Here is a 21,199-nt window from a genome sequence, read left to right as displayed (position 1 = left end):
AGAGAAAGAACTCAGTATCCAACTCTGCCTTCCTTACCTTGCACAGGAATGGTTACTGTTTGCCCATTGTTGGCTGTGACAGTGGCGGTTGCCATGGTGACCAAAGTCTGTCCAGGAACCGGTGTGACAGAAACAGGCTCCCCAGATACATTCTGCACAGGGACGGCATTGACTAGAGGCTGTGGGGGCATGCGCCCAGGTGTCCCTCCATCAGAGGGGCTATCATTCTCAACAAATAGCCGCCTTCTGGTAGTGCTGGCTGGTGGGGAGCTGTATCTATCGTATAATGTGGTTGGAGATGTTATGCCTAGGTTCAAAACAAATCAAACAAAGCATTTCACTGAAGGAGACTCAGATCTGACTTTCATCCAAGCTGTTATGTTCAAAAATAACTACAGTGTTTGAAATACTTCATAATTCAAAAAGCAAACAAGAATTACAGAAGTCATCTTACCTATATCCATTAGTGAGTTTTCATTAGTGTTCAGTGAACACAACTGAGAGCAAATTTTAAAATGGAATTTTTTGTCTTGCAGTGTTCCTTTCTCCACTCCCCCTTTCCCAAATCAGACCCGACTCTGTCTTCCACTACTAAAGAACCTTCATGATTTAAGGAATTACCCTTTTTTCTGTACTACATTTTTCTATAATATTTTCTGCCATATTTAGTTTCCACCTACCACTCACGTAAGATGTGATTTTACTACAGAGCCACTACTTCTTAAGGGGACATGATTGGTAGTATGTCATCTAGGAGCATTCCGCCACCAGTTTTATCAATTTTGATCTTTGTCTTTTTCCACACATAAAAATTATTAAAACTCAATAATGTTCTTAAGCAAGGTAGACATGCATGATTTGGATTCAATTAAGCATAATTTATTTTTTTAAAACAGTTTATATATCATAAATTTCATCCACTTAAATTGTACAATTCAATGGTTTGGGGTAAACTGTTATTTTTTTTTTATTTTTTGAGACATAGAGTCTTACTCTATCACCCCAGCTGGAGTGCAGTGGCCTGATCTTGGCTCACTACAACCTCTGCCTCCTGGGTTAAAGTGATTCTTGTGCCTCAGCCTCCTGAGTAACTGGGATTAGAGGCGTATGCCACCAGGCATGGCTAATTTTGGTATTTTTAGTAGAGATGGGGTTTCACCATGTTGGCCAGGCTGGTCTCAAACTCCTGACCTCAGGTGATCCACCCGCCTTGGCCTCCCAAAGTGCTGGTATTACAGGCTAGTTTTTTAAAATTGTGGGTTTAAAAAATATATATATAAATATGTATATTTATATATATATTAATATTTATATATGTATTTTGTATATTTATATAAAAATTGTATATACGTATATTTATGAATATATATTTGTATATTTATATATATTTATAAATATATATATTTGTGTATATATAAATATATATTTGTGTATATATATAAATATATATATTTGTATATATATTTATATAACAAAATTTACCATTTCATCCATTTTTAAGTATATGATTCAGTGGTACGATTAAGTGTACGATTCAGTGGTATCAATTACATTTACAATGTGGCCACAACAATCACCACTGTTTGTAAAACTTCTTCATTATCTGAACAACCTATTAAGGCTTAGTCTATTTTTAAGTATTCACAATAATGTATGAATTTTTGAGAAGCATTTCTTCCTTCTTCTGTGTCCACCTCTAAGAGCTGTGCATCAGTGTGTTTTTAAATTTTAAAATATATGTAGGAAGTTTGTAAGAAGTATTGATAGGAGTAAATACTAATAAACTGTGGCTTAACATTTCAATTTCCAGATGATACAAAAGTAAATAAACTTACTAGATTTGTATTTGATACAACGCTGCAGAATCAGAAAGAATAGATTATGATCATTTTTTCTTGTAAAATATCAAGAGATCTCAGGAAAACTGAGAAGTGATAAGTACAAAGAAAATGAAGTTTAAAGCCAAGTCTTCCTAATCTGTAGATTAGGGAAGGGAAAATTCTACAAAAATAGACTAAGAAAGACCAACTGTCAGATCTTTCAAAAATGAGGACTCTTCATAAGGATCATCCAAGTCTATTAAGTATACACTGACCTAGAGTAATTTTTGTTTTTTTTTAGGGGGGGGGTAGAGATGGCATCTTGCTATGTTGCCCAGGATGGTCTTGAACTCCTGGGCTCAAGCGATCCTCCCAACTAGGTGTCCCACAGTGCAGGGGTTACAGGCATAAGCCACCATGCCCAGCCTAGAGTGATTCCTGACTTTAAAACTGGTATTTCTTCTGTAGCCAGTTCTTACCAATTACATTATAAAGGTGATCTAGAAATAAGGATATTCTTTGAATTGGATCCAAGGATTTAGAACTCTCTGGATTTACTGAATTGCTCTTTAAAAAGCAGTTCTCTCTCACATATGTAAACTAAAACCTTTCACCTTGCAGATCTTCTAAACAGCTGCCTAAAAAATATAAACCAGATGGATAGCAAAACTGCCCTTTTCTGTATTTCTTGGGCCAGCACTAATGTCATTAACTAGGGTAGCATAGCTCAACACAGTAGAACATACTCAGTTGTCTTAACTCACTGCCTTGTCTATACCTAACTGGATCATGCAGCTCTATCTTTAAGAAGGCTTTTCTATTTCTCCTGATTTTAAAAGTAATATGTATTTGCCTTAAAAATTTTACAGAAATCACCAGGAATTCTATCACCCAACAATGATCTTAACAGTTTGGTTTTTCCATTTCCACCATTTTGCATGCTCATAAATAAACATACATTTTAAAAATAGGGATCATATTAAATATATAGCAGTCGGCCAGGCATGGTGCCTCATGCCTGTAATTCTAGCACTTTGGGAGGCCGAGGCAGGCGGATTGCTTCAAGTCAGGAGTTCGAGGCCAGCCTGGCCAATATGGCAAAACGTCTCTACAAAAATACAAAAAATTAGCTAGGCGTGGTGGCGCATGCCTGTAGTCCCATCTACTCAGGAGGCTGAGGCATGAGAATTGCTTGAACCCGACAGGCAGAGGTTGCAGTGAGCTGAGATTGGGCCGCTGCACTCTAGCTTGAGCGACAGAGCGAGACTCTGTCTCAAAAAAAAAAAAAAAAAAAATTAAATAAATATAGCAGTCTATCGTCTATCCTTTTAAAAAGATACCTGTTATATCATGCATTTTCCTGTGTTCTTAAATAGTCTTTAAAGGCCCTTCTTTTAAGTGATTCATGTGACACAAAAATGCATGGAATATTTTCTTCTAATATATACCCTATTAACTTTACTTATAGGGTTAAATAAAATTTAAATTTCCAGATAGTAAGCCCCAAAATATTCCCCTAGTATTTTAAACTTACTCCTTCCAAGACCTCCAGTATCAGCACGAACTTCAGTCACCCTTCTGGGAGTCAAAGGGGAGCCCGCAATGCAAATTTCATCTGCCCTTTCCAGGTTCTGAGGTGGCATGACCTGTGAAGAATTGGTTACACAGAATGCCAGGATCCAAAACAGCACTTTAATTAGAAATCCAGTAGTAATCTAAGGCGGAAAAAGTCTCTTAACGATTATTCCATCTAAATAAAATCAGCTGTCTTTCCCATTTTCATAATAAAGTTAAAAAAAAAACTTTTGGCAGTCAAAAAATGCAAAACCTTGTAATTGCATACTAAATATGAGTCAACCTTCATTACTGGTTTGGAGAGTTTGAATATCAACCACTCTAAAGCAGGGGTCCCCAACCCCTGGGCCATGGACCCTGTTGGGAACCACGCAACATAGCAGGAAGTGAGCGGCAGGCAAGTAAGCAAGCGAGCAAAGCTTCATCTGTATTTATAGCTGCTCCCCATCACTCACATTGCTACCTGTGCTGGCCTCCTGTCAGATTAGTGGTGGCATTAGATTCTCATAGGAGTGTGAACCCTATTGTGAACTGCACACGTAAGGGATCTAGGTTGCATGCTTCTTATGAGAATCTAATGCCTGCTGATCTGTCACTGTCTCCCACCACCTCCAGATGGGACCATCTAGTTGCAGGAAGACAAGCTCAGGGCTCCCACTGACTGTATATTTTGGTGAATTATGTAATTATTTCATTATATATTACCACGTAATAATAATAGAAATAAAGTGTGCAATAAATGTAAGGCATTTGAATCATCCCAAAATCTCCCCCACCCCCAACCCTGTCCATGGAAAAATTGTCTTCCATGAAATTGGTCCTTGGTGCCAAAAAGGTTGGACCACTGCTCTATGGAAGAGAAACTTGATAAGGAAATCAAGAAAGAACACTGAATTTTTACTCTGTCACCAAAATCTTAGGACAACTATAAATTATCTGACTCGTTTCCTCATTGACATGGGGTGAAGTATGATAGGTCACTTACCTTACTTAAGGGTGTATGTCTGCTGCCTAAACCCTGAAGGCTGGGTACTGAGCCAAGGCCATGGTGCCCAGCCAAGGAGCAGGTGTCCCTGATAACCCAAACATCCCAGAGAGGATCTGAGAAACTACCAAGGAAAACAGTCCCATCGTGCACACACACAGTAGGCAAAGAGCCAGAAAATTAGCAGCTTAGTGATGGGAGGTGGTGAGGATCTCTAGAGCTGTCCTGCTGCTACCTATAAGTACGCTGTATATAAGTCTTTTATTTTTCCCCACCACCTCTGCCTCCTCCATATGTAAGTCTCTTTTTTTTTTTTGGGACAGAGTCTCGCTTTTGTTGCCCAGACTGAAGTGCAATGGCACAATCTCGGCTCACCGCAACCTCCACCTCCCGGGTTCAAGCAATTCTTCCACCTCATCCTCCCAAGTAGCTGGGATTACAGGCATGCATCACCACGCCTGGTTAATTTTTTGTATATTTATAGAGACGGGGTTTCTCCATGTTGGTTAGGCTGGTCTCAAACTCCCAACCTCAGGTGATCCACCGGTCTCTGCCTCCCGAAGTGCTGGGATTAGAGGCATGAGCCACCGCGCCCAGCCCCTACATATCTAAGTCTTAATAAACATATCTACTTGCCAAGCTGGACTTGTCTGAGTCATTCTTTGTCTCTTGGCACCTTCCCAATTTGCGGGTAGAGAGGGACGACGTTACAGTCCCAAGTTTTTCTCATAACAAGGTGTAATTAATTATAACATATTAAACCCAATTGCCACCCTCCCATCCCCAAAAGGATTAATAGATTAGATATTGATGTATTTTTCTCATAAAAAGATGTTATTTTCACAAACCTCTTCACATGTAGGAACTCTGTTTTCATTGTCTCTAATTTTTTCCCAGAGTGGAGACTCTGGTTTCCATGCCAAATGATCTAAGATCTGTTCTTCAATCTGATTAAGGTGTTTTACCACCTCTCTACAAAGGCCATCTTCTGCTCTAATGAATACTTCTATCACCTGAAATAAAAAATGTCCTGGTTCACTGAATAATAATAATTAAATATTTTTAAATATTTAGACAAGAAATTAGTCAAAAATTACAAGTTGAAATATTTGGAAACAGCTGCTCTTCCTTTTACTGTCTTTGTAAATAATTATAGTTCAAACCATGTGAATTATATAAAATGGTTTACATTGTGATGTATTTCAAAAGTTTTTAATGAAAATATATGTATATTGAGGTTGAAAAACATTACTCTTAAAATTTCATATAAAAATCTCTAAACATTTAATCTATGCCACTATAAAAATTAGTTTTGACTATCTTATGAGAGTTAAGATAAACTCATATGCTAACTCAGTATCAAGAAATAGCTACCAAATCAATGCTTTAACTCTATGCCTCTCTGTAACACATGAAAGAGAACTTTCATTTTTTTCTGACATTTTCAGTGGTATTTAATTTTCATAAAATAAAAAAAGGCTGCTATACAAGATTAGCTAGTGACATGTGTGCTACTTTTTTTAAGACTTCTCATCTCATAAAAATCACAGTATTCTAAAAACTGTTATTACATAAAGAGAGGAATCAAAGCTTTTACCCAAAATGGATCTTTCATACAATATTAAAAAATTTACATAGGTCTTAAGATTCTATTTCTTTACTCCACAACTAGTGATTAATTATGTAATTAAAAACAGCATAAATACACTTAGATGTTAACTTGAACTAAATGACTAACAACAGGAAGTTGGTCTCATCTACAATATCCACATTATATCATATTTTTAAAAATACCTTATAAAAATGATAAAGAGGCACTTCAAATATTTCAGTAATAAATGGAAAATTCCCAGGAGGCTTGTAAGAAAAAGTGACGACCTCAAGGCAGCAGGCCAACAGAGATCTGTGGAAGGCATCTTGTTCCAGAATACCCTATAAAATAAAGTTATTAGCATTCAGAAACATTTACTTAATCTAAAAAGTCATTTCATACCCAGTGAATTTAAGTGAAAATACCAAAGAAAGTCTCATTTTCTGACTGAGTGCAAAGTGTATGCTTATTTTCTTACAAAACTTTCTTAATTATAGAAATAAAGCCCATTTTTTAGTAGAGGAAATATGTTAAAGGAATGTATGAGACTTTTAAAACCTTACCTATTATATCTTAAAAGAGATTACATCTCTAACCAAAATACACACACACCCTGATGCTTAGAAGAACGATGACAGAGAAAGATGTTTCAAAACAGTATTTACAGTCAGTGCTATAAAAAACTGAAAGGGGGGCCGGGCGCGGTGGCTTATGCCTGTAATGCTAGCACTTTGGGAGGCCAAGGTGGGCAGATCACCTGAGGTCAGGAGTTCGAGACCAGCCTGACCAACATGGTGAAACCCCATCTCTACTAAAAATAGAAAATTAGCCAGGTGTGGTGGCACACACCTGTAGTCCCAGCTACTCAGAGGCTGAGGCAGGAGAAGCACTTAAACCCAGGAGGTAGAGGCTGCAGTGAGCCAACACTGCGCCACTGCACTCCAGCCTGGGCAACAAGAGCAAAACTCTGGCTCAAAAAAAGAGAGAAAAAAAAGAAAAAAAAAATTGAAAGGGGCCAGGCGGGTGGCTCATACCTATAATCCCAGCACTTTGGGAGGCCGAGGCGGGCAGATCACTTGAGGTCCAGAGTTTGAGACCAGCCTGGGCAATACTGTTCAAGAATCACTTGAATATGGGAGGCAGAGGTTGCAGTGAGCCAAGATTGTACCACTACACTCTAGCCTGGGCAACAGAGTGAGACTCTGTCTCAACAACAAACCCAAAAAAACAGAAAGGCAAGCAGGCAGGTGACTGGCTAGATGACCATGTACCAAAAGTCAATATGTTTATCACAGGATGACATTAATCATAGGTGATTTTTATTTTCTTCTTTTTGCTTATAATTTTCCAACACTGTAAACAATTATTATTTTTTAATTAAAAGCTACTGAGGCACCAAAAGCGCAGGCAACAGGCCAGGCGCAGTGGCTCACGCCTGTAATCCTAGCACTTTGGGAGGCCAAGGCGCACAGACCACCTGACGTCTGGGGTTCCAGACCTGCCTGGCCAAACATGGCAAAACCCCGTCTCTACTGAAAATACAAAACTTAGCTGGGCATGGTGGCACGTGCCTATAATCCCAGCTACTTAGGAGACTGAGGCAGGAGAATTGCTTGAACCCAGGAGGCGGAGGTTGCATTGAGCCGAGATCGTGGCATTATACTCAAGCCTGGGCGACAGTGCAAGACTCCATCTCAAATAATACATACATACATACATACATATATACACACATTTTAAAAAAAGCACAGGCAACTAGTGAAAAAATAAATTGGATTTCATCAAAATTAAAAACTTTTGTGCATGAAAGGAGACTATAAATAAAGTAAAAAAACAACCTACAGAATGGGGCAGGAAGGAAATTATGTTTTACCGCGCTGATCAATACATTGGTTATTTTACTCACAGATAAATCCATGTCTCCTAGTCTTTTTTGTTCCTGCTCAATAACAGATTCTAATACTTTATAGTAAAGCATCTCCGCAAAACGAAAATGTTTGCTGGCAATTTCTGTAGAAATAATAAAAAAATCCACAAAAATGGCACACAAAGAAAATAAAGGCCCATTCCTCCTTCTTTACTCACAAAATAAAATTTAAAAACCAACCCAATACTTTAGATATGCAAACTTCTTATGACTGGTGTTTTAATTATCCCTAAGATACCTTAATTTTCTTCATGGTAACAGTCACATTTTTCTAAAATTATTAAATTAATTTGCACATAAAGAACTATAATATTATTTAAGACTTACACCCTTTTTTCCCCTCTATGGTTGAACAAAACAAACCCACGCTAAGAGGTATGTAACTGGCTTACTATTCCACACCTACTTAGTTCCAATTCCTGACATCAAACAATTCCTAGGCCAGGGCCCATAACAGTGATATCTTCTGTCCTTATTCTCAATATGTTGAAGAATCACTACGCTTCTATTTCATTTCCAGTTTACAAAAACAAAAAACAAAAAACTAAAGATTTGCAGATAAAAAAGCATCAGAAGTCCATTAAAATAAAAATACCACTCTAAAATTTCTATCTTACTGAGAAGGGCTCAGAAATCACTTGGTTGACCAGAAAAATTGGACAGCCATATCCTAGCCCTCAGTCTAAAGTCATAAATCTCTTCCTCATCTTTCTTAGTTAGTAAGAAATGACTCCATTTAGTTAAACTTCAAACATAAGAGCAGAATAACAATATTAAATCTTACCTTTAGCACAATTACTGAAATCCTCATCTGGCTGGAAGTGCTGAGAATATATTTCAAACATTTCTTTCAGTCTGTTAGCAATAGCCTGGGTTGGATCTCTGGAACATGTCCTAAAAAGGTAATGAGAAATAACATAATTTAAAGGTCCTGGCAAGTCACAAGGGGATAAAATGTTTCTATAATTTCACTAACATATACCTATAAAACACTCTGAACAGAAACTATACACTTCCCAAATTAATCCAAGAGATCCTATACTTCCTTTTCAAAGGTGGTGGTATTACCAGTTGGAATTAAAAAAAAAAAAAACTTTTCTTGTGTGGGGCTACACCTTTTATTTTATATATTTATTTATTTTTTGAGACAGAGTCTCACTCTTATCCAGGATGGGATGCAGTGGTGCAATCTTGGCTCACTGCAACCTCCACCTCCCAGGTTCAAGTGATTCTCCTGCCTTAGCCTCCAAGTAGCTCGGACTGCAGGCACCTGCCACCACGCCCAGCTAATTTTTGTATTTTTAGTAGAGATGGCCATGTTGGCCAGGCTGGTCTCGAACTCCTGGCCTCAAGTGATCCACCCGCCTCAGCCTCCCAAAGTGTTAGGATTACAGGAATGAGCCACCTTGCCTGGCCGGGGCTACACCTTTCACTGCAGGAAGTTTAGCAACCTTGGCCTGGGCTCATTCGATGTCTATGACTGTCCCCCACCTGTCCTTCACATCCCCCAGTCACTGATGATCCAAAATTGCCCTTAACTACTTCCGTAGAGGGCAGTACAACTCCCATTAAGAACACCTGGAAGAAAATAGAATGAAGGAGTGTAAAACCCATACTACAGACTCATATAAATTGTTCCTGGCATTCTACATTTTTCCCCACAAATGAGGTTTATTTCAGTCTTTTTATTATTAGAAAGGAATATATGCTCAATGCAGAAGCATTATACAAATTATCACCATGTAAATTTTTGTAACAGCTGTTTTTATCTTGATCAAAAATATATAATTATATACATATTCTTTGTGAAAATGAAGTTTAAAAAATTATAAAGAGAATAAAATCAATTATAGTCCTGCTAGAGATAACTATTGAATACATATATAAGCACAAGTTTTCTGGGAACACACACACACATACCTTTCTACAAAAACAGGACCCTTTATTTTACCTAGTATTTACTGGTATTTAACCCCACTAATGGTACCTAAGATTTAAAACGCTGTTATGCCTAGTTAGAAACTGTAAAGAGATCTGGAAGATACAGAGATTAAGATGGATTCTGAAATGTATTTACAAAATGCTTCTAAATTCAAGGCAAACAAGGTGCATCTGAAAAACATGACTCAGGAAGAGGCCACAGAGATATAACTTGTTAAGTATAAATCACAATCAAGTTTATGAATAAAGTAGACTTCACAAAAATGTAAAGGAAAAGTAGTTGGCATTTAAGAAGCCTGGCTATGAGTGGGAAATTACTTATGTGTACATATAGGGTCTTCTTGATATACCACCATCAGAAATAAAATGGGGTCCTTTTGGGTCTACGTCATCATATCATAAGGTTTTAGGACTGAGAGAGACCTTGGAGGTAACTTTTCAAATCAGCTTGCCAAAGGTTATGCATAAGATGATTAGATTCAGCCTACTGGGCTTTTAACTAAAACTCAGTGATATCCCTACCAGTCTCAGGGAGATCAAAGAAACTAAATGCAGTGAACTTCCTTTCCAGGATAAGGATGTTTTATAGAGTTTACAAAAGTTACAGTGGTTTTTGTCCTGCTTTATGAACATGTGGAACTCCATTAATCTTTTCAAATCTGAGTCACCCTTCAGAACTTACCTCAGGTTTAACCCTCTTCACAAAGGCCTCTGACAATTCCCATCTTCACTGAGCTTCCCTCTGCCCCCACCCCACCACTCCCTGAAATCTTGAAAGAACAATTGGCAAAGACAGTTCTGTGCTTTATTCTACAGTGTCTGGTGTTATCAGTTACTGTGTCTTGTATTATATTTAAAAAATCTGAGGAAAGAAGATCTTCCACGTATACATCTTATTGCTAGGTCCTCTACAGACTCACAACAGGACTCAGTATACAATTGATATAAAATTATTCATGGGTGAATTAAGGCATTAATAATGAAAAAATAGGAAACTGGAAAATGGTCAATAACCAAATCTTAGCAAGCAGACAGGGCTCAAACTAACCTGAGAATCTGTTCCAATTTCTCACTTGGTGCATTCCTGAGGCCTGTCAGCATGGTGTGAAGACGACTCAAGCTATGCGTAGCTGTAGAAACTGGGGTCACACAAGGGCTGTTCTCCTTAATGTACCTAACACCAGTTAGGGGTGTGGAGATTCTAAGTGCTTTGGACTAGAGAAAAAAACAGTTACATAGAATAAAAATTTTTAAAAGAACATTATTTTAGGCCAGAAAGACTTTAATTCACTTTACAAATGGGACTTCAAACGACTAAAACTTTATCTTTACAATATCAATACATTTTACTGACTCAAATGTCACCATTCTTGGAATTTAAACGTAACAGCATTAAGATCTGCCAATATCCATGTGAAGATGAAGGCTTGAAAGAATAATTTGTGTTTTAGCTAACTAAAAGTTTGTCTCTTAAAAGTTAAAACTCTAGGCCGGGCGCGGTGGCTCAAGCCTGTAATCCCAGCACTTTGGAAGGCCAAGACGGGCGGATCACGAGGTCAGGAGATCGAGACCATCCTGGCTAACCCGGTGAAACCCTGTCTCTACTAAAAAATACAAAAAACTAACCGGGCGAGGTGGTGGGCGCCTATAGTCCCAGCTACTTGGGAGGCTGAGGCAGGGGAATGGCATGAACCCAGGGAGGTGGAGCTTGCAGTGAGCTGAGATCGCGCCACTGCACTCCAGCCTGGGCGACAGAGCAAAACTCCATCTCAAAAAAGTTACAACTCTAAAATAAGGTATAGCTCCCTACATTCCCTCTTGTAAAATTTATGCTCAGAGGCAAAGATAAGCATTCTGCTCACCTGAAAAAATTAAGATTATTCTCAGCTCTGAGAAACAGAATTTCACAATTCCCATCTACTGCTATTTTTGCAGACACTCAAAGATAAAAGAAAATTGTGAATTAAATTTGGTTGAAAAAAATCCATTTAAGAAAAGCCTACTGATATAGTTTGACTATGTCTGCATCAAAACCTCAACTTGAATTGTATTTCCCAGAATTCCCATATATCGTGTGAGGCACCCAGTGGGAGGTAAATGAATCATGGAGGCCAGTCTTTCCCGTTCTATTCTTGTGATAGTGAATACGTCCCACGAGATCTGATGGGCTTATGAGGGGTTTCCGCTTTTGCTTCTTCCTCATTTTTCTCTTGCCACCGCCATGTTAAGAAGTGCTTCTCGCTTCGCACCATGATTCTGAGAACTCCCCAGCCATGTGGAACTGTAAGTCCAATTAAACTTCTTTTTGTTCCCAGTTTCAGGTATGTTTTTATCAGCAGCATTAAAATGAACTAATACACCCACTATCCAAATATTCAAATTTGCTTCAGAGAGAGATAATAAAATGAACATTCCCTAAAAAGGCAACTTGATGCAGAACAGCCTTCATTGGTCTTCCTGGCCCTCCTCTACCTTTAGTTACCAGAATCTATCACAGTTTTTCCCATTAAAGTAGACAGGTCTTCAGAGAAACAAGTTAAAGTCAACATTCTTGACAATAAATATGGAAAAGATGTGACTTGGTGTCAAAGGAGCTAGTAAAACATCTTTCTGATTTTTCAAATAAACTCTGAAAGGTTAAGATAACTTAACAGTGTCTTTTAATATTCAAGATAAACCAAATTTCCCTGTGTATTAAATGTACTTATTCTAATTTTTTAAAAAACCTAGCAAAATTTTCACCTGGCAACAGAGCCAACTATTCAAGTTTCCTAAGATACAGAAAAGCACAGAAATTTACTATATATAGAAACAAACCTACATGTTTTCTCTGTCTTAAAGTGCAATACAACTAAGACTTCCACTTTGTTTCAAAGAAATTCATTCTATAATTAAATCAATAAAATGATCTGGGTGGATTAATCGCATTCAAAAGGCTGCTCCCTGCCTTACAAGGTTTCTTGCAGCCACCTACTTCACTGTGCATGAACCAATGCCTACACTGGGAGGCACTGGGAGGGAAAAACACCTTGTACACGAACAGGAGAATCAACAGCAGCCAGCAGCATATAACCACATCACCCACAGGCAGCAATAGTTTCACAGAGGAAACTAGGTGTGACAACCACAAACAGCTTCCTGCCAGAGTCCTCAAGGTCAACATGGTGTTTCTTGATAGCACTGTGCTTAGCTTAGAGCTTCCTGTTCATTCTGATCAAGAGGAATCTTTCTTTAACTTGGGTGCAAATATTAAGTCGGTATCTTAAAAATATTAGGATGTTCCTTCTCCAAATAAAGACTTACAAAATTTGGAGTGACTCTGAGCTTTGCCCTTAGTCCTCTTTTATTCTCTCTTATTTCATACCTCTAAGTAATCTCTCCTCATTTTAGAGCTTTAAAAGCCATCTACAGTTGGGCGCGGTGGCTCATGCCTGTAATCCCAGCACTTTGGGAGGCCGAGGCAGGCAGATCATGAGGTCAGGAGTTCAAGACCAGCTGACCAACATGGTGAAATGCCGTTTCTACTAAAAATACAAAAAATTAGCCGGGCGTGGTGGCAGGCGCCTGTAATCCCAGCTACTCAAGAGGCTGGGGCAGGAGAATCGCTTGAACCTAGGTGGCAGAGGTCACAGTGAGCTGAGATTGCACCATTGCACTCCAGCCTGGGTGACAGAGTGAGATTCTGTCTCAAAAAAAAAAAAAAAAAAAAAAAAAAAAGCCATCTGTATCCTGATGACCCCAGGACATATATACACAACCCCTAACCTCTACTGTGAACTGTGAACTCTGGTCTTCTATTCCTCAACTGTCTATTCAACTTCTCTACTAGGATGCTTAAAAGACATCTCAAATTTAACATACTAATAACCCTAACTCTTGATTCCTCTTCCCCCAGACTTGCTCTTCCCTCTTAATAAATTTCAGTAGTAAATGTTCCCAGAATGTCTACTATGTGCCAAGCGCTGCATACAACATTGGTCACAGCCTTCGTGAAGCTTATATTCTAATGCAAGGAGACAGGCAATAAGTAATTCTTTCTACCTACCTCCCTACTTACTGTCAAACAGTGATAAATACGAAGAGAAACACTACCAAGCAGAGTCAGGGGGAAAGGAAGTTGGGGAGGACGTTGTGGTTATTATTGACATAGCAGTCAGGTTATCAGAGACCAGAATGAAGTGAGAAGGAAGCCACATGAATATCTTGAAGTAATACGTTTTAGGCAGAGGGAATTGCAAAGGCAAAGGCTTTGTGTTGCAGGCATGCTTGGCATATCTGAAGAACAAAAAAGGAGGTTAATGTGGCATTAGTGGGTGAGGAGGGAGGATAGTAGTAGATGAATTCAGAGAGAGCCAGGGCCAGATAACTTACAACCTTACAGGCACCTGTCAGGATTTTAGCTTTTATACCATTCACCCAAATGGAGACATCACTGTTCTCTTTTTCTCAAACCCTAGATCCAAACCATCAGTAAATCCTGTGGGTGCTATCTCCAAAATATGGCCCAGATACAAACCATTCTCTGAAGCAAGCCACCATAAACTATTGCCATAATCACTCCAATAGCTTCTTAACTCCCTACTTCCACCCTTGCCTCGAACCCCACTTTCCCACAAGACTTTTAAAAATGTAAATCAGTCACTCTTCTTAATAACACCCTCTTAATGGCTTTCATCTCAATCACAGCAGAAGCAAAAGTTCTTACGATGGCTTCCAAAGCTTACATGGTCTGTCTGGCTCTCTTGTTCTTCCCTCTTCCTTGCACTTCTTTTTCTTCTCGTTTTTTTCTTTTTTCTTTTTTTTGAAAGACAGGCTCTTGCTCTGTCACCCAGGCTGGAGTGCAGTGATGCGATCACGGCTTACTGCAGCCTGCAACTCCTGGGCTCAAGGGATCCTCCTGACTCAGCCTCGCAAGTAGCTGAGCCCACAGGTGGATACAACCATGGCCAGCTAATTTTTTGTATTAATATTTTATGTAGAGACAGGGTCTCGCTTTGTTGCCCAGACTTGTCTTGAACTCCTGGGCTCAAGCAGTCCTCTGCCTCAGTCTCCCAATGTGCTAGGATTACAAGCATGAGCCATCACACCTGGCCTCCCTTCACTTCTTATCACTTTTTCCCCTCACTGTATTCCTACCACACTGTCATTCTCACTGTTCCTCCAAAAAGCTAATCCTGTTCCAATCTCATGGCTTTGCATTTGTTATGCTCTCAGCTTCAAATACATTTCCCCAGCTATTCATATGGCTTGCTTCCTCGCTTACTTCTGGTGTGTGACACCCTTACCAACCACCTTACCTACAACAGACCACCCATCCCATCCTCCCCTTCCCTCAATATTTTGTATTACTACTCTATTTTATTTTCTTCATCTGTCATCACCCAACATACTATGTATTTACTTGTTTATTTCCTGTCCATCTCCCCACACTGGAATATAAGCTTCTTTAGAACAGGGTTATCATGGCTATTTTGTTCACTGCTGTATCTCCAGTGTCCAGGACACAACCTGACATATAAAATGCTTTAGGAATATTTGTTGAATGAATAAGCAGACTAGTCTCAAGTCTGAAGCAGCTTACTTCCAGGTGAATTGGCTCTTGGATTACCCAGTGTCTCTGGGGGCACTTGCCAGAAGTTGTGTTTTCTGTTACCACCACATAGCAGAAGGGAAACTCATGGCCTGCATCACCCTAAATGTCTGTGTGAAAAAATACCACGTGGTCCTGAAATTCAGTTTAAAAGAATTTTCTTAAAGACTATAGATCCTCAGTTTCTCCAGTCTCTTAAATGAAGGCCCCAATCAGGTCAATTATCACTTTCTAAATGCCTAAAAGTAGTACATATAAGACTATATATTACTGTGTTCACTACATATAAGACTATATATTACTGGCCCATCTTTTTAAAACCAACAATTATCAGCATGACACATTTGTTTAAATTTATATTAATTTCTCTTTTTCTCAGACCTCAGTAAAATGAATGAAAGTTGATATTAACAAATCAAATATCATAGAGATACCTTTTTCAATTAAGAGAAGTATGATGAGAATTTTCTCCTTCATACTGTAGGCAAGTAAAACACAAACATGAAATTACCAAAATAAAAAAGAACCCCTGGCTTAACTGCTCCTGTATTTCTACTCTTCTGGTGTGGCTAAACTCACCTTGTCAAAATGCTGCTGTAAGATGTTTTTCATCTGCACCCTTTCAGCAGTCTCTGTTCCTGAACCAGCGTTCAGACTCCTTGAGAGAGTCCCAATTTCCTCTTCAGCATCCTCTCCAAGAAATATCCGCTCATCTAAATTCCCAACAGATAAAACATACTCCTCATAGGCCTTATTGATGGCTTTACTATAGGAAAAACAAATACAGACAAAATGTACTCTCTCACAGAACTGCCATTTCAATTAATTATTTCATTTTTTTATTTACTAAAAGTTCTAATAATTTTTTTGAAAGTTAAACTTTGGTAGGGTAACTTGTAGTTATAAAAACTGGATAGTATAGCTGGGCGCAGTAGCTCACACCTGTAATCCCAGCATTTTTGGAGGCCGAGGCAGGTGGATCACGAGGTCAGGAGTTCGAATCCAGCCTGGCCAGTATGGTGAGACCCTGTATCTACTAAAAATATAAAAATTAGCTGGGCATGGTGGTGCGTGCCTGTATCCACAGCTACTCATGAGGCTGAGGCAGAAGAATTGCTTGAACCCAGGAGGTGGAGGTTGCAGTGAGCCGAGATCATACCACTGCATTTCAGCCTGGGCGACACAGTGAGACTCCATCTCAAAAAACAAAACAAAAACTGGATAGTATCACATGTAATCTTGCTATCCCCATGCTCATCCATCTCACAGTACAAGTATTTTGCTGACAGTGTTTCAGCTGCTGGTAGGTGCAGCTTCTGGTGAGAAGCTTAACTATCTGTCTAGCTGCTCTAGCCACGCCTGGAGACTTCCACACTTACACATCGTCAATTTTCACCCATATAGTTCCAAAAGAATTTATTTCAAAATTTATAATCCAGAAGCTTAATGAAACTTCAAAGAACAGCCATACAATTTTGAACACATTTAAAAAGTATGCTTATATTAGGTGACAGAATTTTTGCTTCCCCGTATTCTCTCACAAAACATATTCTCAGTTTCCAGAGTACAAACAATAAAAACACTAGCCTCTGAAGTTTCCTAAGTATACAATTTAAAATATTAAGACATTTTATACAGAAGTACTCACAAACTCTCTCCAAAGTTTCCAGGTTCTAGAAATCCAGTAAGATTTTCTTCTTTTCCCTTAAGGAGCTATGATAAAAGAAGAGATCCTTAAGTCGTCATGTTAAATCAAGTTTTTCTCCAGAAAACATTTTCACGTTATTTCTTTGCTACTTACAAACCTTTTTTTCATAAAGTTTCCTAATATAGGGTTTCCAGAAATGTTCCTTTATCCCCTTTGCTTCCAAAACTAGGCCATCATGTAAGGAACACAGTTTCTCAATGATACAAGGGGGGTCAGAGGAAGGTTTAGAATCCTTAGCATGAAAATCTTCAGATAGGCCTATAGTGTACAGAATCAAAAAACAGAGATATCAGCATACAATAAGCCAATTTGTAATAAACTTAACATTTTATTTATAATCAGTATACCACTTAGCATATGAATGTATAGGAAACAGTATATATGCATCTATTTTAACCCTGAGAATTTGTCAAAAAATAGCAAATAGAAGTAAAGTGTATCATTACTCGAAAGATTTCAGTTATTCAATTATCTATGTAGAGATGGTTAAGGGAAACTTAAAACTTAAATTTTAGGATATTAAATTTTAGGATACTAAGATCTAAAAACCACAAAAATAAAATATAACTTTGCAAGTAAGTCTACTTTTAAACAAAAAACACCACTTTAAAAAATTACACTGTTCAGAGATTATACACTTTAATTTGAATGTATTAGATGTATTTCACACTAATTTACAGTTTATTCTTGCCCTAGACTCAGCACAAAAGAAAAAAAATCAAATGAAAATAAAAGAGGTAAAGGTCAGGCATTCCTATAATCCACTTTGGGAGGCCAAGGTGGGTGCATTACTTGAATCCAGGAGTTTGAGACCAGCCCAGGAAACATGGCGAAACCCCATCTCTACTAAAAAATACAAAAAATTAGCTGGGTGTGGTGGAGTCCCAGCCACCTGGGAGGCTGAGATGAGAGGATCATCTGAGCCCAGGAGGTTGAGGTTGCAGTGAATTGTGATTGCACCACTGCACTCCATCCTGTATGACAGAGTGAGACCCTGTCTCAAAAACAAATTCTTTTTAATTAAAAAAAAAAAAAAGGTAAAAGTGAAAGGGGGAAGCTTTTTGGGAATATAAAAGGGAGTTAGGACAGAAATGCGAGAAAGAACAGAAAAGAATATAAGGAACATTAAATTTACCATACCAGGAGCAACTGAAGTAACTAACTCCACTAATTTTAAAAATCTACCTTGATAGACAAGCTGAAATTTTAACTGAAATCACCTCAAAACTGAGAATCACCCAGAATCCTATTACAATATTACTCAAATAGCAGCAGCAATATTTATTTTAACTCTATACACACTTTTTAATATTTGCTTTGTAAATCATAATTTGGACTAACTACTTATCATTCATAGAAATTATATACCTAAGTTCTATTAAATGCAATGCCAAAATCATCATTTCCATATATGTTAGTTTAAAAGATGAAAGTTCATTTTATTTATTTTAGAACCATAACTATTCTTCTGTACCAAAAGTTGAAATAACATTCTTTCAGCAAATTCTTTTTGATCTCCTACAATGTGTCAGGCACAAAGTTTGCCAATGTAGAAAAACACTATCGGCTTTAATGTCATCTTTGCAACTCTGAGTTTCTAAATGCCTTCTCCTTGTTGAGTATATATTTCAGAAATTTCTAAAGTTGTCATTTAAGACTTTAAACTTCGTGGTATCTGCAAATGTTTTTCCAAAAATATTTTTACAGGAAGCTTGACTCTTAGTTATAAGTACCTTGGATAACTGTAATGACAGGAGCTTTTCAAAATACTGACGATAGGAAACCTGTACAACTCCAAGGGTAAACACAACACAGAAATGCAGATGGTCCAAAAACCTTTGATTTACAAACCTACCTTTAAAATTAGGGTTCACAAGTTCTTTACGATTAGAACACTGAAGTGCATTTCCATAAACTAAGTCCAAAGCACACAGCAGCAGGTGGTAAGAATTGACCAAATCATCACTTATCATGGGGAAATTACCTGAAGGATTATAAGCACTTATAGAGTTAAATTAGCATTGACTTTACAACATTTTAAAAACAATTTCTTCCTTTAATTATTATGACATTATAAAACATTGTACAAAATTGACTCATTACAATAAGTGTTTTGGCAAATTTAAATTTTGAGATATTACTCTTATATCTTAATAAATAAATAAATAAATAAATATACACACACTTTTTTTTTTTTTTTTTTTAAGAGACAGAGTCTTGGTGGGTCACCCAGGCTGGAGTGCAGTGGTATGATCATGGATCACTGCACCCTCAACATCTTGGGCTCAAGGGATCTTCCTGTCTCAGCCTCCTGGGCAGCTGAAATTACAGGCACACACCACCACACATGGCTAATTTAAAAACGTTTTTTAGAGATGGAGTCTTCCTATGTTGCCCAGGCTGGTCTCAAACTCCTGGACTCAAATGATCCTCCTGCCATGGCCTCCCAAAGTGCTAGGATTACAGGTGTAAACCACCATGCCCAGCCTTTAATAAATGTCTAACAGCTTAGTGAAAACTATAACTTTACTAAAAATGCCATTCATTCATTCATTGTTTATTAAATACCTAGTAGCTGACTAAAACTTTATTATTGGTCTTTGAAAATTCTGAACACTAAAAATTCATAAATAATCTCAAACTGTAAGAAACTGTTTTGCATGAAAACATTTTTCTGTCATGAAAATTATTAGAAATACTTAGGAGACAGCCGAAAAAATCATTCATATAATTATTCTCATATACATTTTTTTTTTGAAGCTGAGTCTCGCTGTCACCCAGGCTGGAGTGCAGTGGCACGATCTCAGCTCACTGCAAGCTCTGCCTCCCAGGTTCATGCCATTTCTCATATACATATTTTTAAAAGACCAGAACTTTTGATTAGACTCCAACAGTAACATTTTTAATACTTTTCTATATAATCTCAGACAAATTAATGCAACAGGAGTACCATTAAATATCTTTCAATTCCAGAGTTAATAATCCCAAGAATAATTTGCTGATGCTTGGTAACAAGGAAATAAGAAATCAAAAACCTAAACTGACAGAAACACGTCATTTCTGCAGTGCTGGTTGAACTCTAACACTGAACGCATTTTTACATGTAGTTAAGCCATTTTATTATTATCTTAATTTCCTAGAAATTAAGATTTCTAATTATTTTATAACTTCAAGCCCATCCCTTTTTTGGTTAAACACCGCACATGTATGCTTCATGGTGATTTTACATTCTTGTATCATCAAATTCAGTTTAAATAGCTAACATGCATATGAAGAATTATTTCCAAACCTTAGCGTTTTCACACGTAATGCCTACCCAAGTGTATACGTACACACACACACCCGCAGCTTTGTTTCAGGTTTCCCTTTCTCTCTGTTCCTCCAGAGAAAGTTACCACTTACCTCAGCACATACAAAACAATTCTTTTTTTGTATAGATGGAAACATTCAACAAATCAACTTAAATGAATTAAAGAGAAAAAAAATTCTTCTGTTGCCAAAGAGGCAAATGATAATCAACACATTAAACTGTGCATTGATATAGCCAAACCAACTTGCTTGGTTCTTCTATAAAGAGGTTTACTATTAAAATATACTTGGTTTCTCATGTAAAAAAAAAGGAAGTAGACATTAAACTGTGCATTGATATAGCCAAACCAACTTGCTTGGTTCTTCTATAAAGAGGTTTACTATTAAAATATACTTGGTTTCTCATGTAAAAAAAAAGGAAGTAAGTAGCACCTACTGATGTCAAGCTACAAAGCCCATCACACCAACAAGCCTAAACTTGTTACTGGTGTGCACTTGCCATAGAAGGCAAAAAAACCCAGCAGCACTGTAATGTCTAATAAAAAGCTGAAATGCCCCTAGAGACCAGAATCTAATTTAAATTAAATTCTAGGACTCTCTCAACATGAAGTATTTTATATTTCAAATCCTGACCTTACAAATAAATCTGACTTTGTGTGAGATATTTTATCTTTTAATCAATAAAGATAACAAGTAAATAGAAATGTTTCATCTCCGGAGTTGGCTTGTCATTAGAAAGGTGGCTACAAAAGA

General features: G+C 37.7%; 1 protein-coding gene across 2 annotated transcripts in view; it reads right to left on the bottom strand.

The window, feature by feature from the left end:
• Positions 1-21,199, bottom strand: part of RBL2 (RB transcriptional corepressor like 2) — a 57,878-nt gene that overhangs the window by 21,488 nt on the left and 15,191 nt on the right. For both annotated transcript variants that reach the window (XM_007993261.3, XM_007993271.3), the window contains exons 5-15: positions 18,993-19,121; positions 17,235-17,395; positions 17,078-17,142; positions 16,009-16,195; positions 10,888-11,054; positions 8,683-8,792; positions 7,878-7,981; positions 6,175-6,312; positions 5,229-5,393; positions 3,355-3,466; positions 38-307 (exon numbers count right to left, since the gene is read on the bottom strand). In XM_007993261.3, coding sequence (XP_007991452.1) covers positions 38-307; positions 3,355-3,466; positions 5,229-5,393; positions 6,175-6,312; positions 7,878-7,981; positions 8,683-8,792; positions 10,888-11,054; positions 16,009-16,195; positions 17,078-17,142; positions 17,235-17,395; positions 18,993-19,121 — 1,608 coding nt within the window. The remainder of the gene's footprint in view (positions 1-37; positions 308-3,354; positions 3,467-5,228; positions 5,394-6,174; positions 6,313-7,877; positions 7,982-8,682; positions 8,793-10,887; positions 11,055-16,008; positions 16,196-17,077; positions 17,143-17,234; positions 17,396-18,992; positions 19,122-21,199) is intronic.

Source organism: Chlorocebus sabaeus, chromosome 5 (genome assembly GCF_047675955.1).
Source record: "Chlorocebus sabaeus isolate Y175 chromosome 5, mChlSab1.0.hap1, whole genome shotgun sequence".
Classification (NCBI taxonomy): domain Eukaryota; kingdom Metazoa; phylum Chordata; class Mammalia; order Primates; family Cercopithecidae; genus Chlorocebus; species Chlorocebus sabaeus.
This window is presented reverse-complemented; position numbering and strand designations above follow the sequence as displayed.